Source organism: Vigna unguiculata, chromosome 11, assembly GCF_037176805.1.
Source record: "Vigna unguiculata cultivar grain cowpea cultivar isolate G323 ecotype 2 chromosome 11, ASM3717680v1, whole genome shotgun sequence".
NCBI classification, from domain to species: domain Eukaryota; kingdom Viridiplantae; phylum Streptophyta; class Magnoliopsida; order Fabales; family Fabaceae; genus Vigna; species Vigna unguiculata.
The window spans coordinates 17,547,483-17,563,360 of record NC_140802.1 but is presented as its reverse complement, the minus strand read 5'-3'; the positions used below and the strand labels follow the sequence as shown (position 1 = coordinate 17,563,360).

General features: G+C 46.1%; 1 protein-coding gene across 1 annotated transcript; it reads left to right on the top strand.

Moving 5' to 3' along the window:
- Nucleotides 1–14,253: 14,253 nt before the first annotated feature.
- LOC114187692 (uncharacterized) lies at nucleotides 14,254–14,799 on the top strand. The gene has a single exon (XM_085669248.1). It carries the CDS (start codon nucleotides 14,254–14,256, stop codon nucleotides 14,797–14,799), a length of 546 nt encoding a protein of 181 aa, XP_085525374.1.
- Nucleotides 14,800–15,878: the final 1,079 nt, after the last annotated feature.

Sequence of the window (15,878 nt, the reverse complement as noted above, 5' to 3'; positions counted from 1 at the left end):
CTCCGTTGACATCCTCTACTGGACTACCTACCAGAAGCTACAACTCCCCGACACCGCTATGATACCGTATGATGAGCCCATATACGGCTTTTCTGGCGAACAAGTATCCACCCGGGGCTACATAGACCTCCATACCATCTTTCGGGAAGGAACCCAAACAAAAACAATCCCAATCCGCTTCCTTATAGTCGACGCACCCACATCCTACAACATACTCCTGGGTCGTCCTTCCCTCAACACCCTTGGTGCAGTCGTCTCCACCCCCCATTTGGCCATGAAGTTCCCAGCACCATCCGGTGACATCCTAACCATCCACTGTGATCAACGTTTGGCACGTGAATGCTACATGGCAAGCTTAAGGCCCCAACTCCCAATCCAACAGACAAACCACATCGAGCGACCACCTAATTCCCGCATAGCCCTATCTGGCGAGGATCTTGACCCCAGAATAGGCCGGGATGCCCGCCTCGAACCAGTCGAGGACACAACCCCTCTGGAACTCCCCAACGGCCATTCCATCAACTTGGGCACTGGTTTAAATCTTGATGAGCGTGCCACAATTACACCCATCCTCATAAACAACACGGATCTCTTCGCTTGGTCAGCCGCCGACCTCCCTGGGGTAGACCCTAAAGTCGCATCCCACAAGCTCTCGATATACAAAGAAGCCCGCTACGTATCCCAGAAAAAAACGCAAACTTGGGGAAGAACGTAGACAGGCCGCCAAGATAGAAGCCGTGAAGTTGCTGAGCGTGGGATTTATAGATGAAGCACAGTACACCACCTGGCTTTCTAACGTTGTCTTGGTGAAGAAAGCCAATGGTAAATGGCGGATGTGCGTGGACTACACAGACCTAAACAAGGCATGCCCTCGCGATGCCTACCCTACCCAACATCGACCGCCTCGTAGACGGCACGGCTGGAAATAAAGTGCTTAGCTTTTTGGACGCGTACTCAGGTTATAACCAAATACCCATGGCCACAGCAGACAAGCACAAGACCGCCTTCATCACAGATGATGCCAACTACTTCTATAGAGTCATGCCCTTTGGCCTCAAAAATGTTGGGCCAACCTACCAGCGGCTAATGGACAAAGTCTTCAGCCACCTCACAGGACACTGTGTCGAAGTTTACGTCGATGACATGGTCGTCAAGTCCCCGAGCCATCATCAGCACGCTGAAGATTTAGAGGCAGTTTTCTCCGCCCTACGCCAGTACAACCTCTGCCTAAACCCGGACAAGTGCGTGTTCGGCGTCGACCGGGGTAAATTCCTCGGTTTCATGTTAACCCAGCGCGGCATAGAAGTTAACCCCGAAAAGTGCAAGACCATCATCGAGATGCGTAGCCCCACCACCATCAAGGAAGTCCAGCGACTAATTGGCCGCCTCACGGCTATATCTCGCTTCCTGCCAAAACTAGCAGAACAAACTCAACCCATAATTCAGCTCCTAAAGAAATCCGCCCGGTTCACGTGCACTGAAGATTGTGAACAAATCTTCCTCAAGCTCAAAACATCCCTAACCTCACCCCCCATCCTCCGCAAACCCGACATCACCCAACCCCTGCTAGTATACATCACGGCCACCGATCACATCGTCAGTGCTGCCCTTGTCCAAGAAGCAGAAGGCACGCAGCATCCTGTTTACTTTGTAAGCAGGACACTACAAGATCCTGAAACCAGATACCAAATGGTAGAGAAACTAGCCTTGTCCTTGGTCCACGCCGCACGCCGCTTACGCCCGTATTTTCAAAACCACACCATAACCGTCAAGACCGATTACCCAATTCAAAAAATACTACAAAAACCAGATTTAGCCGGACGCATGTCATCATGGGCCGTGGAGCTCTCCGAATTCAACATCCGCTATGAACCACACGGCCCCATCAAAGCCCAATGTCTCTTAGACTTCGTCAACGACCTGCAGCAAGCACCTACTGAGGACCAATGGACGCTTCATGTAGATGGCTCCTCCAACCCAAGGGGTGCCGGTGCCGGCATCGTACTGGAGGGCCCCAACGACATCCTCATTGAGAAATCTCTCCACTTCGCTTTCAAAACGTCGAATAATCAAGCCGAATACGAAGCTATCCTCGCCGGGCTCTCTCTAGCCCGTGAAGTCGGCGTCAAAAGGTTAACATGCAAAACCGACTCCAAACTCACCGTAGGTCATCTGAACGACGAATTCCAAATCAAAGACCCCATCCTCCAACAATATTACCATCTAGTACGCGCAATCATCCAATCCGCCTTTGAACAAGTCCGCGTCGAACACATACCCAGAACCGACAATGTCAGAGCCGACATTCTTTCCAAATTAGCCAGCACCAAACTCAAAAACCGTAACCGGTCCTTGCTACAGCAAACACTATCCACACCCTCCGTTACACACACTTGCCAAACGTTAACACACACCCCATCAAACAGTATCACCCCCACCCAAAACCCAAACTAGACCACCCCTTACATTCAGTACCTCAAAACCGGCAACCCCCCTGCCGACGCGGACAAAACTTGGCTGGCCAAGGTCGCCAGGTACACTATGGTAGGTGACGACCTCTACAAACGCGGATACGGCCAACCCTTACTTAAATGTGTCACGCCAGAACAAGCCCAGTACGTCATTAAGGAACTACACGAAGGAATCTGTGGTTATCATTCAGGCGCGCGCACCATGGCCATAAGAATTCTCAGAGCCGGGTACTTCTAGCCCACAATAGAGGCAGACTGCCAAGACTACGTCAAGAAATGTAAACCATGCCAGAAGCACGACAACCTTATACATCAAAAACAAGAACAGCTACACCACATATTGTCCCCCTGGCCATTCGCTAAATGGGGAATGGACATCCTAGGCCCCTTCACACCCGGCAAAGGACAGGTTAAGTTCCTAATCGTAGCTGTTGACTACTTCACCAAATGGATTGAAGCCAAGCCATTGACCACCATCACGGCCCAGCAGGTCCAGCAGTTTGTGTGGAAGGACGTCATATGTAGATATGGTATACCGCATACCATCATAACAGATAACGGCCGACAATTCATTGACAAGGAATTAGCAAAATTCTACACCGGTTTAGGCATCAAACATATCACAAGTTCGGTAGAACACCCACAGACCAATGGGCAAGCGGAAGCGGGAAACAAAGTTATCCTCGTAGAACTGCGTAAAAGATTGGATACCGCTAAAGGCCAATGGCCGGAAGAATTAATTGAAGTGCTATGGGCCTACAGATGCACCCCTCAATCGTCAACAAATGAATCCCCTTTCAGCCTAGTCTACGGCGCAGACACCATGATACCAGTAGAAATTGGCGAACCATCCCTGTGCCGAGAACTGTACGACCCAACTCACAACCACCAGAACATGGCCTTACATCTCAACCTCCTTCCCGAACTCAGAGAAAAAGCCGAAATACGCAATCTCGCCGCCAAACAACGAGCTGCCAGGAAATATAACGCAAACCTGCAACCACGATCGTTTGTCATAGGAGACCTAGTATGAAGAATGGCCAGCAGTGCTAGAAAGAAGGATGGCAAGTTCTCCGCCAATTGGGATGGCCCATACCGTATACGAGAAGATGCAGGAGGTGGGGCTTATCGCCTAGAGCAACTATCTGGGGAAGAAATCCCCAACACATGGAATGTATCCCACCTCAAGTTCTACTTCAGTTGAACATGTACTATAAGCGGATCAATACTTGTAACCACGGGTGTACTCTTTTTCCTCACTTGGTCTTTTTTCCCTAAGGAGGGTTTTGGCCAAGGAGGTTTTAACGAGGCACCCCTATTTGAATAAATAAAATGAGTGGTTCCCCACTTTATGACTCTACACTACTTTACTCGCCCTGGGTCGAACACCCTTTAATCGTGGCTAATTCGTTTAAGTTCCCCACCCTTACCACAAGTAAGCGGCCTGGGTCGAACACCCTTTACTCGTGGCAAATTCGTTTTCCCCACCCTTACCACAAGTAAGCGACCTGGGTCGAACACCCTTTAATCGTGGCTAATTCGTTTAAGTTCCCCACCCTTACCACAAGTAAACGGCCCGGGTCGAACACCCTTTACTCGTGGCAAATTCGTTTAAGTTCCCTACCCTTACCATAAGTAAGCGGCCTGGGTCGAACACCCTTTAATCGTGGCTAATTCGTTTAAGTTCCCCACCCTTACCACAAGTAAGCGGCCCGGGTCGAACACCCTTTACTCGTGGCAAATTCGTTTAAGTTCCCCACCCTTACCACAAGTAAGCGGCCTAGGTCGAACACCCTCTACTCGTGGCAAATTCGTTTAAGTTCCCCACCCTTACCACAAGTAAGCGGCCTGGGTCGAACACCCTTTACTCGTGGCTAATTCGTTTAAGTTCCCCACCCTTATCACAAGTAAACGGCCTGGGTCGAACACCCCCAGTTTACAAAACCGAATTTACAAAACAACACATACATCACCCCCAATAATAACGCACTGTTATCACACAGGTTATCGGCATCCAATAAAACACAGCATACACAAAAAATTCATCATGATTAAAAAACAAACAATGTTCGAGTTATTACAAACATAGTGTGCGAAATATTACAGACATAATTCCAGTTTTCAAATTATAAACATTAAAGGTCCTATGCCGCTTTGTTATCAGCCTCCACGGTCACGTCCGCATCTTTCTCTTCCTCGGCCGCCACATCCCCAACCTCTTCCCCACCCTCTTCATCCTCCCCTACCAACTTTCCGCCAACCATATCTTTATCTACATCAAATCTTGAATCCAGGGCATCCACATCCTTATAGAAGAAAGCCGCCTGCCGCAACCCCTTCTCGAAACCATTTATATGCTCCTGGATAACGCTGTTCTTCAAGTCATCCAACTCCCCAACAGCTCCGTCATACTTGTCCTTTAAATCCTCATAGTCTTCTTCCAGCTCCCCTATACGCTTGTTCAGCTTCTCCTCAGAATCTAAACATCGCACTTTCCATGACGCCAACCTCTTCTTCTCAGCTTCCCATCCTTCCTTCTCCTTCTCTAGGGCTGCCTTCTCCTCCGCAAGCTTGTCCACCTTACCCTGCAACTCCCCCACCACCTTCACTTCCCTCCTGTAAAGGGACCCCACACGTCGACCCAATACTAATGCCTTGCTTCCAAACTCAACCATTGTCCTCACGATATGATCAACCTCCATGTTATCGATAGAGTTCACAATAGTGTCCGGGAGATTGATCGAGATGTCCTTCCTCACGGATATCTCCGGCAACTTAATCAGCCCGGCCTCCAGCAACTTCTCCCCGCTAGCCGATCCCGCCCCACTAGCTGACCCAAGGATAGCTGCCCTTATTTTCTTCACGTCCTTACCCTTCCTAGGTCGAGGCGGGAGCTCAGCTCTTCTCTTCGTTCTGCCATGTACATGAACTTCCACAATGGACTCCTGCAAATTTGGAACACCAGCTTTCCCAGCCTCCTTGGCCTTGGCGGCCATCTCCTTCCTCAGCGATTGAAAAAGCGCCAAGTTCTTCTTACCAGATTGCGCCATATGCCCTGCAATAACATATCACAACTCGGATCAAAACAACTTAGCATCATTAACACAACTTAAGTAATAAACAGATACCTTCAATATCTATTATCGGATGCACCGAATTATAAACCCTAACTAGGCCCTTAGTGGGCAATTTATCCACAAATCTCAACAATATCCCCACCACCTCCTTATCTCCAGCCGACAACTCCTCCACACCCATATCTTTGTAACGAGAAGGATTGTTGGTCCAACTAAAAGGGAACTTGGTACTCCCGTCTGCATTCAGAAAATACGGCTCACCTCCCTCCTTCACTACGACCTTGAAGTACCCGTCTTTGAAGTGCTTGAAAGATTGGGAGAATGCATCCAACCTGCTAATACTAGGACGACTGATTAAAGAAAGCCAAGTAGCCGGCCTCCGGGGTCTGGTATCATAAAAATACAAGAATGCATAGGGGGAAGGCTCCAAGTACAACGACTCGCATAGAATGCGGAAGGCCTGTAGGTAAGCCCAACTGTTAGGGTGTAGCTGAGTAGGCGCCACATTCAACGCCCGCAGCACGCCCATAGTGAAGTCGTCGAAGGGTAGTCGCACGTGAAGCTGAGAAAAATGGCACATATACATGTAAAAGAACTTCTCAGCAGCCCCTTCTTGCCCGTGGCATACCCGGTCGATGGCGCTCACCCTTTCCAGCGAAACAATATCTCCGCTGACCCCCCTAGACACGACGGGTGTACAGTTTAGCCAAGAGTTCAATAGGCGAGACCACCTAAACAGTGATGACTGGTCACGAACATCAGCAGCGACCCACGCATAACCGCCCTTGGCCGGCCAGTTGCTCTCCTCCAGCTCCTCAGGAGGATCCTCTCGAACTTCCCGCACCACCTCCATCGGCATCCCGCTTGTACCAACTCCAACACTCATACCTTCTCCGCCAAGCCGGTCATCCCTACTCCTATCCGACTCAGTACTTTGACTACTACTAGACGCAGATAACGATGTGCTATCGCTACTAGACGTACTTGTTTTCGTTTTTACGGAAAGATGTCGGCTGAATTTGGGAACTATTCGGACAGTATGATGCGCAAAGGATCTCTGAATTCGAAACTCTCGCAAATGAACCAAGTAAACCCTCAGCTGCTTTCAAACCCATATTTATAGTCCATGATCCCAAACGACTAAAACTCTTCCCGCCAAAATAAAACCCCAAACCAATCGACACCATCATTATGAAGGATATGACACCTAAAAAATGACGGCGCCAGAAATTTAACGATGTGACCACCTGACGCCCTTTCACCTACCTTCTGACACTCGCAAATCCCAAGCCTTAACACTGTTCATCACACTTAAAGGCTGGGGGACTGGTGTATCACACCTAGCCGGTTTTGCTAGCTTACCAACACATGTCATCCTTGACCAACAACCCATATCGGACAAGGCTGGGGGACTGGTGTACCGTACCTAGCCAAACTCAATCAAGTAAACAGTATATACATCGAAACCACCCAGCATCTAGTACCCGAACACCACCAGCACAAGTCATCTAGACAGGTAGCCGGTCGAAACTGACTACTTGCCTAGAACGTTAACCGACATCGATGCCCCGCCTTCAATGGCCCTCTAGGGCCTGTCTTGGGGCCCAGGCCCACTCATGGCCCAAGCTGGGACCCAAGTCAAAACCCAGCCCATGCGATGGTCAAACGTCATTAATGTTCTATAAATACACGTGGGCCCCATCATTTAAAGGTACGCATTCATTAATCACTGATTTGACTCTCTTAGAGCTTTGACTTACTTGAGCTTCGGAGATTCTTCTGCAGGTAACCCCTCCTAGGTTCAAGCCGACGTGTATCGAGTGGGCAGAGGCCAACTGAAGAGATAGCGGACTACATGGTAAGGTGACACTCGTGCTTGACTTATCTTATTTGTCCTTCTGCAGGAACAGGTTCATCATAGGGAACCATGACAGTGGTGGGAAGCTGTAGTTTCTGGTATGTCGTCCAATATAGGATGTGAACTGAACTGCCTCTGTCGATAAGGACTTTCTTGACTGCATAGTTTTCGAGCTCGACCGTGATGACCATGGGGTCATCTTGTTGGTGATCGATGCCATGGAAATCATCGTCTGTAAAGGTAATGGGAGGCATGCGGCGCTTGTGGTGGTAGTGGGTTATGTGGTTAATGGACTAAAGTTGGTGAAGATGTTTCTTTCTGGTTGAGAGGTGGACCCGCCACTAGCGAAGCCGCTAGATATTGTGTTAATTGTGCCACATAATGGGGGATCTGTTGGGGCAACATCAATGCAGGCAGGTTGGGGGTCATGGCTGGTGGGTTGGGTGGGGCGTCTATCGCGGCGAGAATCGCGGGGAGGGTATCGGTGGTCGGATCGTGAGGGATGTGCGTGGTCGTCTTTCCGGATGAAGTGGCGAAAATGGCCAGCACGAACCAATTCTTCAATCTTGTCTTGGAGTGCTTTGCATTCATTTGTGGTATGGCCATTGTTACGGTGATAGCGACAGTATTTGATTATGTCGGTGTTGGGAGGGTTGGATGTTTTGCAAGTGGTGGGATGAGGTCATCTAGAAGAGCTTCATCAAGAAGGCGGGATCTATGAACATTTAAGGGTGCGTATCTGGTGAAGCGAGGTTGTCGGGGTTCTTTGGGTCTGGAATTAGGCCGTGAAGGTGGTTTGGGGGGGTGACAGTGGAAGGTGTGTAGTCGTTGTAGAACTTCGTATGGAGGGTTTTCATCTCTTCCATGCAAATGTAGTCTGCAGCGCGGAGCTTCAATTCGTGCATGGATGTGGGTGGGTGTAGGTAGATGTTATTAGCGAAGGGGCTGGGTTTGAGAGTGAGTGCCATACATTGCAGTATCATCTCTTGGTTAAGGTGGGGCGTGCGGAGGGCAGCCTTCCTGAAACGGTCGATGAACGTCTGCAACGTCTCATTTTATTCATGTATGATGCCGATGAGAGAGAGGGTTGTGGTTTGATGTGGACGGATGTCGGCGAAATGAGTAGTGAACATGTGGGAGAGGCTGTCAAAGCAGTCAATGGAGTATGGCGGTAGAGTAGTGAACCACTCGAGTGCGTGGCCTTTAAGGATGGTTGGAAAGGCTTTGCAGAAAATGACATCATGGGATGTATAGAGGGCGACGTGTGTTATGTACACTTTGAGGTGCTCGTCTGGATCGGTTTCGCCTATATAACGATCCAGCGTGAAAGATTCCCACTGGACGGGGAGAAGGGTGTTGGCAATGAAATTGGTAAAAGGGTGGCGGTGCCTGACTGGTTGGGATGGTAACGGGTGAGGTGGAATGGGATGGTGGATGAGAGTGGGAAAGGTGGAAGTAAAGTTGTGAGGTGGGATGTGGGTAGTAGGAAGGGTGGCAACGGGGGTAGCTGCTGCAGGGTGTCCTGCACGGTGGGGTGGAAGTATGTAAGATGGGTCGAGATGATGGGAGTCTGCTGTGTGGTGGTGAATGTGTGCGGGGTAAGATTGTACTCGTTTTCTTCCTCACTACGCTGGTAAGCCGGGGACTTTGTTGCTTTTGACGTTTCCTTGGCTTTTCCCTTTTGGGTGGGATCAACCTTGATCTTCTTTCTTAGTCGAGAGTTTTCTTATCTGAGTGCCTCCATCTCATCAGCACTGCACTTCTTCAGATCAACTAACTCTTGTTGCATTTTGGCTTGGCCTTCAAGAATAGCGGCTAAGTCCAGGGTGGTGTCGACAGGTGCTACAGGACCTGCTTCAGTTTGCTTTGTGACTCCAACTCTACTGCGAGTAGAAACCATCTTCGAGAGAGTGTGGGTTGATTTGTAAAGTGTTACTTCGTGCCCCACGATGGGCGCCAATTCTTTCTATAGAGAACAAATAAGAGATGCCAGACACAAATGTCACGTTACCTCAATCTGCAATCTCCTCAGTAGGCTTCCTTCCGGCTGGCATATGCTATCTGCTGGTGTCTCGGCTTGGACCGGTTTGGACCTAAAAGAGGTTACCTGCGGAGGAGACTCCGACGCTCAAGTCAGCAAAGAATTCTCATAAAAGTCAAATCTCATGATTAAAGGATTAATGAATGCGTACCTTTAATTACTGGGGTCCATGCATATTTATAGATTATTAATTATGTTTGGCCACGTTATGGGTTGGGCCCTTGTTTGGGCCGCAGGTGGGTTTGGGCCTAACCCAAGCCCCTTAGCTCGATTATTGTTGGCCCTAGGGGCTTTGGTAGTAATGCTTTAAGTCTGTCAAGTTCTCGCTTCATTTTCTTAAGTTAGTGGCTTAGACTGCATACCCTTGTCCGTTTGATTTATCTTATAAGCTGCTTAGGCTGCTTACTCTTGTCTATTTGACTTATCTGGTGATTATTTGCGTCCTTGGGGGTTATGTAGACAAATTTTACGGTTATAGTCATGTCAGGCTGCCTAGGTGCAATACACCCCCCAAAAGTGGTTTCTTTTCTACCTGAAGGGCTCTTGTTAACTGTGTGACAAGCCCTTTATTTATAGATTTTTCGGATTGAATTGGCCTATAGCTTTGTACTTGATTTTGTATTGGATGTCTTCTTGTTGATAACTTTGATAATCAAATTATGTTGATATTCTTTTTAGTCTTTGAGATCTCTACTTGAATAATAATATTTAAAATATTATTTAATCTTCATAGATTTTCCTTTATCTAATAATCTTGGAAATATTCTTCATCTTCAAGGATTTTCTCCTAATATGCAAAATATAAATTAATAATACTTGTCTTTTCCAAATTTATTAAATAAAACCTAAAAATATAATTATAAAATAATAATAAAAAATAAACAAAATAAAAACATGATAATATCAATTATCAAAATACCCCAAACTTTAAACTTTTTCATGTTCTCATAAAAACTTAAAACTATAAAGTAAGAATTTATGAGATATAAAAGGTATATTGTTGGTTTGTAACAGACATTGAATAACATCATGTGAAACATGGCCTAACCTAAAATACCAAACAAAAAAATAAAAGATTGTGTAGAAAGTTCAGTGTTATTTACAAAAAGTTGTAGAGATATATGAAGAGAGGGGAAGACATATAGGACATCTCTAACAATTCCTTGAAGAAGAATCTAGTTGTCTTGATTTTTAATATAGCATTTGTCAGCATGGAACTAAAAAAAGACATTATTATCTTTGAAAAACTTAGACACAATCAACAAGTTTTTCACAATGTCAGTGGCATGCAAAAGTTGACGTAAATATATACGTGAATGTGTGAGGAACAACAAAAGAAGTAGAACCTATGTGAAAAATGTTCATACCTATACCATTTCCGAGTTTAACAACTCCATTACCCGTGTAGGCATGTTTCTTGGTTAATATGTGAGAATCATTCGTGATATGGTGGGTAGCTCCACTACCCGGATACCATAGGGGATCCATGTGGAAGGAGTTCCAAGAATAGAGGAAGCTTTGTCATATGTTTAAAACAATTGAGAAGAATTAGCAAGAATAAAAGATGAAGGTTCTTTTTCATATGCCAACAATATTTGTCATTATGACCTTTTTCTTATCACATATATCTAACATTGATGTCGTGACTGCTAAGTAGTGTGGGTAAAGGTAGATGATTAGTGATATTTGGGGTATTTGCTCGAATATATCTATTCATGAACAAAAATATTTTCTTATTATTGTTTATGATCCTACTAGATTTGTTTGAATTTTCCCATTGTCTTCTAAATCTAAAACATAATCTATTTCACAAGAATTTGTTAATTCTATCAAATTTGTTAATTCTATTGAACGACAATTTGATACAAAAGTAAAAAAAATATTCTATCAAATAATGTCATTGAATTTATCATGAGTCATTTTTTTCAATACTGATATTGTACATCAATCCATATGTCTTAAAATTCTTTAACAAAATGGCATTATTAAAAGTTTTTCTTGACTAAATTAAGCTTCTACATATTAATCTAGCACAATTTGTTGATGTATACACAAAAGTCTTAGATCTAAGTACTTTTCATTTTACTTTTTCCAAGTTGGGCAGGAATGATATTCATTCCCTACTTTAAGGTGATATTAGCCTTATCTTTATTTTCAGTGAAAATAAATCTTATTAATTGTAAAGGAATTAGTATTATTCTTATTTCTATTTAGTATCAATCTTATCTTAAGATAAATGTTATTATAAGTTAGTTAGTATTAGCTTTATCAATAGTTATTGTTAGTCTTATCACTAATTGGTGTTATCTTTATCTCTATTGTTAATTTTATTATAAATAAATATGTATATTATAATTGATTCATATATATATATATATATATATATATATATATATATATGTAAGCCCCTTTTCTCCTTTTCAGTTGAGTATTTGGGGCCTAGCCATTCGTGGGCCAAAGGCCGGCCCAATAAGGGGACCCAATACCCTTGCCAGCCCCTAACCCCTTCATTCTGTTCCATTTTCAGAAAAACCAGCTCCTTGTTCCCTCCCATCGTCTAGTGTAAGAGCTCTGCTAGGGCACAGAGGTTCTCCCCTTGTTTCAAGCTAGCAAACGATATTGTACTTCCAAGTAAGTCGAACTCCAACCTTGTCCTTCTCTTTCTCCAGTTCAGAGGCTAATGGTTTTGTCTTGGGTTCTCCCTAGCACCCCTTTTCTCAACTCTGTGTGGGTTTGTTTTTAGTTCTGTACCCTGCTCCAGTGCTCCACTACTATTCTTGGGTTACCACTCTATTGTGCTAGTGTTTAAAAAGGTAAGGGCAGCTAGATTCACCAGTCAAAGTTATTTTGTGTGTTTCTTTTTGGTTTGTTCTATGATTATATGCTTGAGTAGTATATTTTTATTGAATGAAACTGAGTTGCATGCGTTGTTGGATGTTGGTTTGAACTATTTTCGCTGTTGCATGTGTGCTAACAGTGGTGAGACCTGTCATTCTCGCCCAAGCGAGCTTGTCTCGCCTAGGCGAGAGTATCAGGATGCTCGCCCTGGTTCTGCTCGAGCTTCTCGCCCAAGCTACCAACTGTGGTTTTTGAGCGATGCACGTCTCGCTCAGGCGAGCCCTCGAGGAAACCAGTGATGCCTCTATTGGAGTCCTCGTTTAAGCGAGGTGCCTCTTTATTTTTGGGTGAACGACGGTCTCGCCCAGGCGAGTGGGACTCGCTCAGTCGAGAACTAACAGATGTGGCCACTGTACCAGTATTTCGCGTCTCGCTTAGGCGAGAATGCCTAGCTTAGGCAAGACAGTTCTTGTCCCCTAGGCGAAGGCTTTTAGCCTAAGCGAGATCAGTGCAAGATTGCATGATATTTCTCTATTCTCTGTTATGGCTGGATATTTCCATGGAAATTCATGAATTATTTGAACTGTATTGGCTGAAAGTAACATACTTGGATTGATTTATAGACTGGAAATGTTAAATGGTGGTATTGAGGCATGAGAATTGGATGTATGAGATAAATGTGGTAGTTAAGGTATGAGAAACATGAAATTTGTGTGTGGTAGGCGTAATTCCATGAGTCTCGTGGGGAGATCCCATGGTGGTGTGTAGTGTATATATTAGGATATGGATTCAAGTAAGGATAGCATCCCGAAACTCTAAAGGGTCAGTGCGTCTCAGGTAGAGCAAATTGACCCAAGTGGTGAGAGTGGCGGAAGGCCCTAGTCTCTGGCAGGATAATGGCCTTAGACGTTTAAAGGCTAACCTTGTGTGTGGTAGGGTGAAACCCATTGACAATGGCTCTGTAGAGCAGTAGAGGCCACCACAAGTGCAAGCGTCCAGTGAATCCGATCTTAGTATATTTATCCGGATAATTGAGTCATAGTGTCCTGCTTGTCTGCGATAACATGATTTTCTGTGCTCACTGTGTTGAAATGCTTGAACTGTTTAAGTACTTGTCTACTATACTATGTTAACTTTAAATTACACTAGCTTACCCTTTCTTTGTTGTGTATCTTCTTGCCTTGATTCTTTTCCTTTTGCAATGATCACCTTACGGTGGGAGCAGATGGAAAGAGCTCTGGAGGTGGATCTGCTGGTGGTAGCGGTGCTGCGTAGTTTGGACCAGTTACCTATAGCTCCTAAAGTAGTTTTATGGCTTTAATGCCCATCTCTTTTGTGATTTCTTGCTCTAGGAGCGACCTTTTTGCAAGACAGTTAATGTTCAGACTTTGTTTCGTTTTTGGCATGGTTGTATGCCTATGTTTCCTTTTAAGTACTCCTATGGATAACTGTAATTGTAGATCCGTACGTGTTCTGTTCCTCTGATTGTTTCTTATTATCATAATTATGCGATGCTTTGTTTAGTAGATTTAATCTATTTAAATGGGATGTCACATTTTTATGGTATCAAAGCCTTCGTTCCTAAGTGTCTGTGGGCTATGTGTTTGCTTAGCTTTCGTTGTGCCTTTCTTGTCGTGTTTAGATGAGTTTCCAGTCTAACCAAGTTCTGATGGTTCTTTCTGTGTGTCCAGTCTTATGGCACCCCCGCATATAGCTCCTCCTCAACCTGCTCAGGGCGATGGGCAAGACCTTGCCAGGGCGATCGAGGCAATGGTTGTTGCTTTGACCCAGCAAAGCAATGCCATGTTGCAGCAACACGAGGCGGCGATGCAGCGCCAGGAAGCCTCTCTTGAGCAACAAAACTTTATGATGCAGTAGATGGAGGCTGCTAGGCAGGCTGCTGAGGACGCTCAGAGGCTGCACGTGGATGCTCTCCGCTAGTTAGGGGAGAATGCTGTTGGTGCTCAGATGCATGACCCTCATCCCCAACCTCCACCCCCTGAATGGAGTTTGGAAGACTTCTTGAAGCACCACCCCGCCAAGTTCGATGGCAAGACGAGTCCCGACCAGGCAGACCAATGGATGAAGGATATGGAGCGCATCTTTGATGCCAAGAGGTGCCCCGATGAGAGTAGGCTTGCTTTCACGGTCTACATGCTCACTAGAGAGGTTGAGCATTGGTGGGCCAGTATGAGGTTGGTAATGGAAGAGAAGCATGAGGATATCACGTGGGAAGCCTTCAAGAGGAGGTTCCTATCTGAGTATTTCCCTGATAGCGTGAGGTACGCTAAGGAGGTAGAGTTCCTCCAGCTGACACAAGGGGACAAGTCAGTGGCTGAGTACGCCGAAAGGTTCAAGCATCTGGGGCATTTCTACACCATGCCGCTCAATGAGGAGTGGCATTGCAGAAAGTTTGAGAATGGTCTCAGAGGAGACATCCGCTTAATGATGGCTCCGCTGTCCATTAAGGACTTTACGGCCTTGGTGGAAAAGGCAGGGTCATGGAGCGTATGAAGGTAGAGGTGGAAGCCCAACAGCAGCCACATCAGAGAGTTAGCGGACCATCCGGGTCTAGGCCGAGAGTTAATGAGAAGAAGAAGCAGTATGCTAGGCCTCATCCACAGCCACAAGGGTCTAGAGGCTTTTCTTCCCCGCCCAGCAGGATCCAGTGTCATCATTGCGGAGGGTCGCATGTGAAGAGTTTCTGCCCACAGCTATCGGGTTTTAGCAGGTGCAACCATTATGGCAGGGAAGGCCACTTTGGTAGAGATTGCCCCACTCTGAAGAGGACAATGGCACGACCTTCACCACAGGCTCCGAGCCCGAACTCGGGCCAGACTCAGTAGAGGAGGGGAGGTAGCAGGCCTCAAGCTACAGGCAGGGTTTTTGCGATGACCGGGTCAGAGGCAGCAGGTTCAGGTAACCTTGTGATTGGTTGTTGTGTGATATCTGGCAAGTCTTGTTGCGTGCTTTTTGATTCTGGAGCAACACACTCATTTGTGTCAGAGTCTTGTGTGAGGAGTTGGGTCTGCTGGTGTGTGAGCTACCGTTTGACCTCGTGGTATCTACCCCGGCATTTGGGTTGGTTAGGACTTCTTCGATGTGTGCTAGATGTCCAGTTGAGGTAGAGGGGCGCGTATATAAAGTCAATCTCATATGCCTCCCTCTGTAAGGGCTAGATATGATCTTGGGAATGGATTGGCTCTCTGCCAATCATGTTCTCATAGATTGTCGGGAGAAGAAGTTGTTGTTCTCCAACTCAAAGGAGCCTGAGTTGTTGTCTTCTCATGGGGTTATGAAGGAAATCCGGGACGGCGCACAGTGCTATATGATCTTTGCCAGGATAGAGGTTGAGAAGGAGGAGAGGATCACCGTGATACCAGTGGTCAGGGACTTTGAGGATGTGTTCCTCAAAGAGGTACCAGGTTTGCCCCCGATGAGAGAAGTTGAGTTCTCCATAGACTTAGTACCGGGAGCTGGCCCTGTGTCGATAGCTCCTTACCGCATGGCCCCAGCGAAGTTGGTGGAGTTAAAGAAACAGATAGAGGGATTGCTTGAGAAACAATTTATATGGCTGAGTGTTTCGTCGTGGG

What these genes read in the sequence shown, in the direction of transcription:
- LOC114187692 (XM_085669248.1), top strand. Translation starts at nt 14,254, where the DNA reads ATGCATGACCCTCATCCCCAACCTCCACCCCCTGAATGGAGTTTGGAA.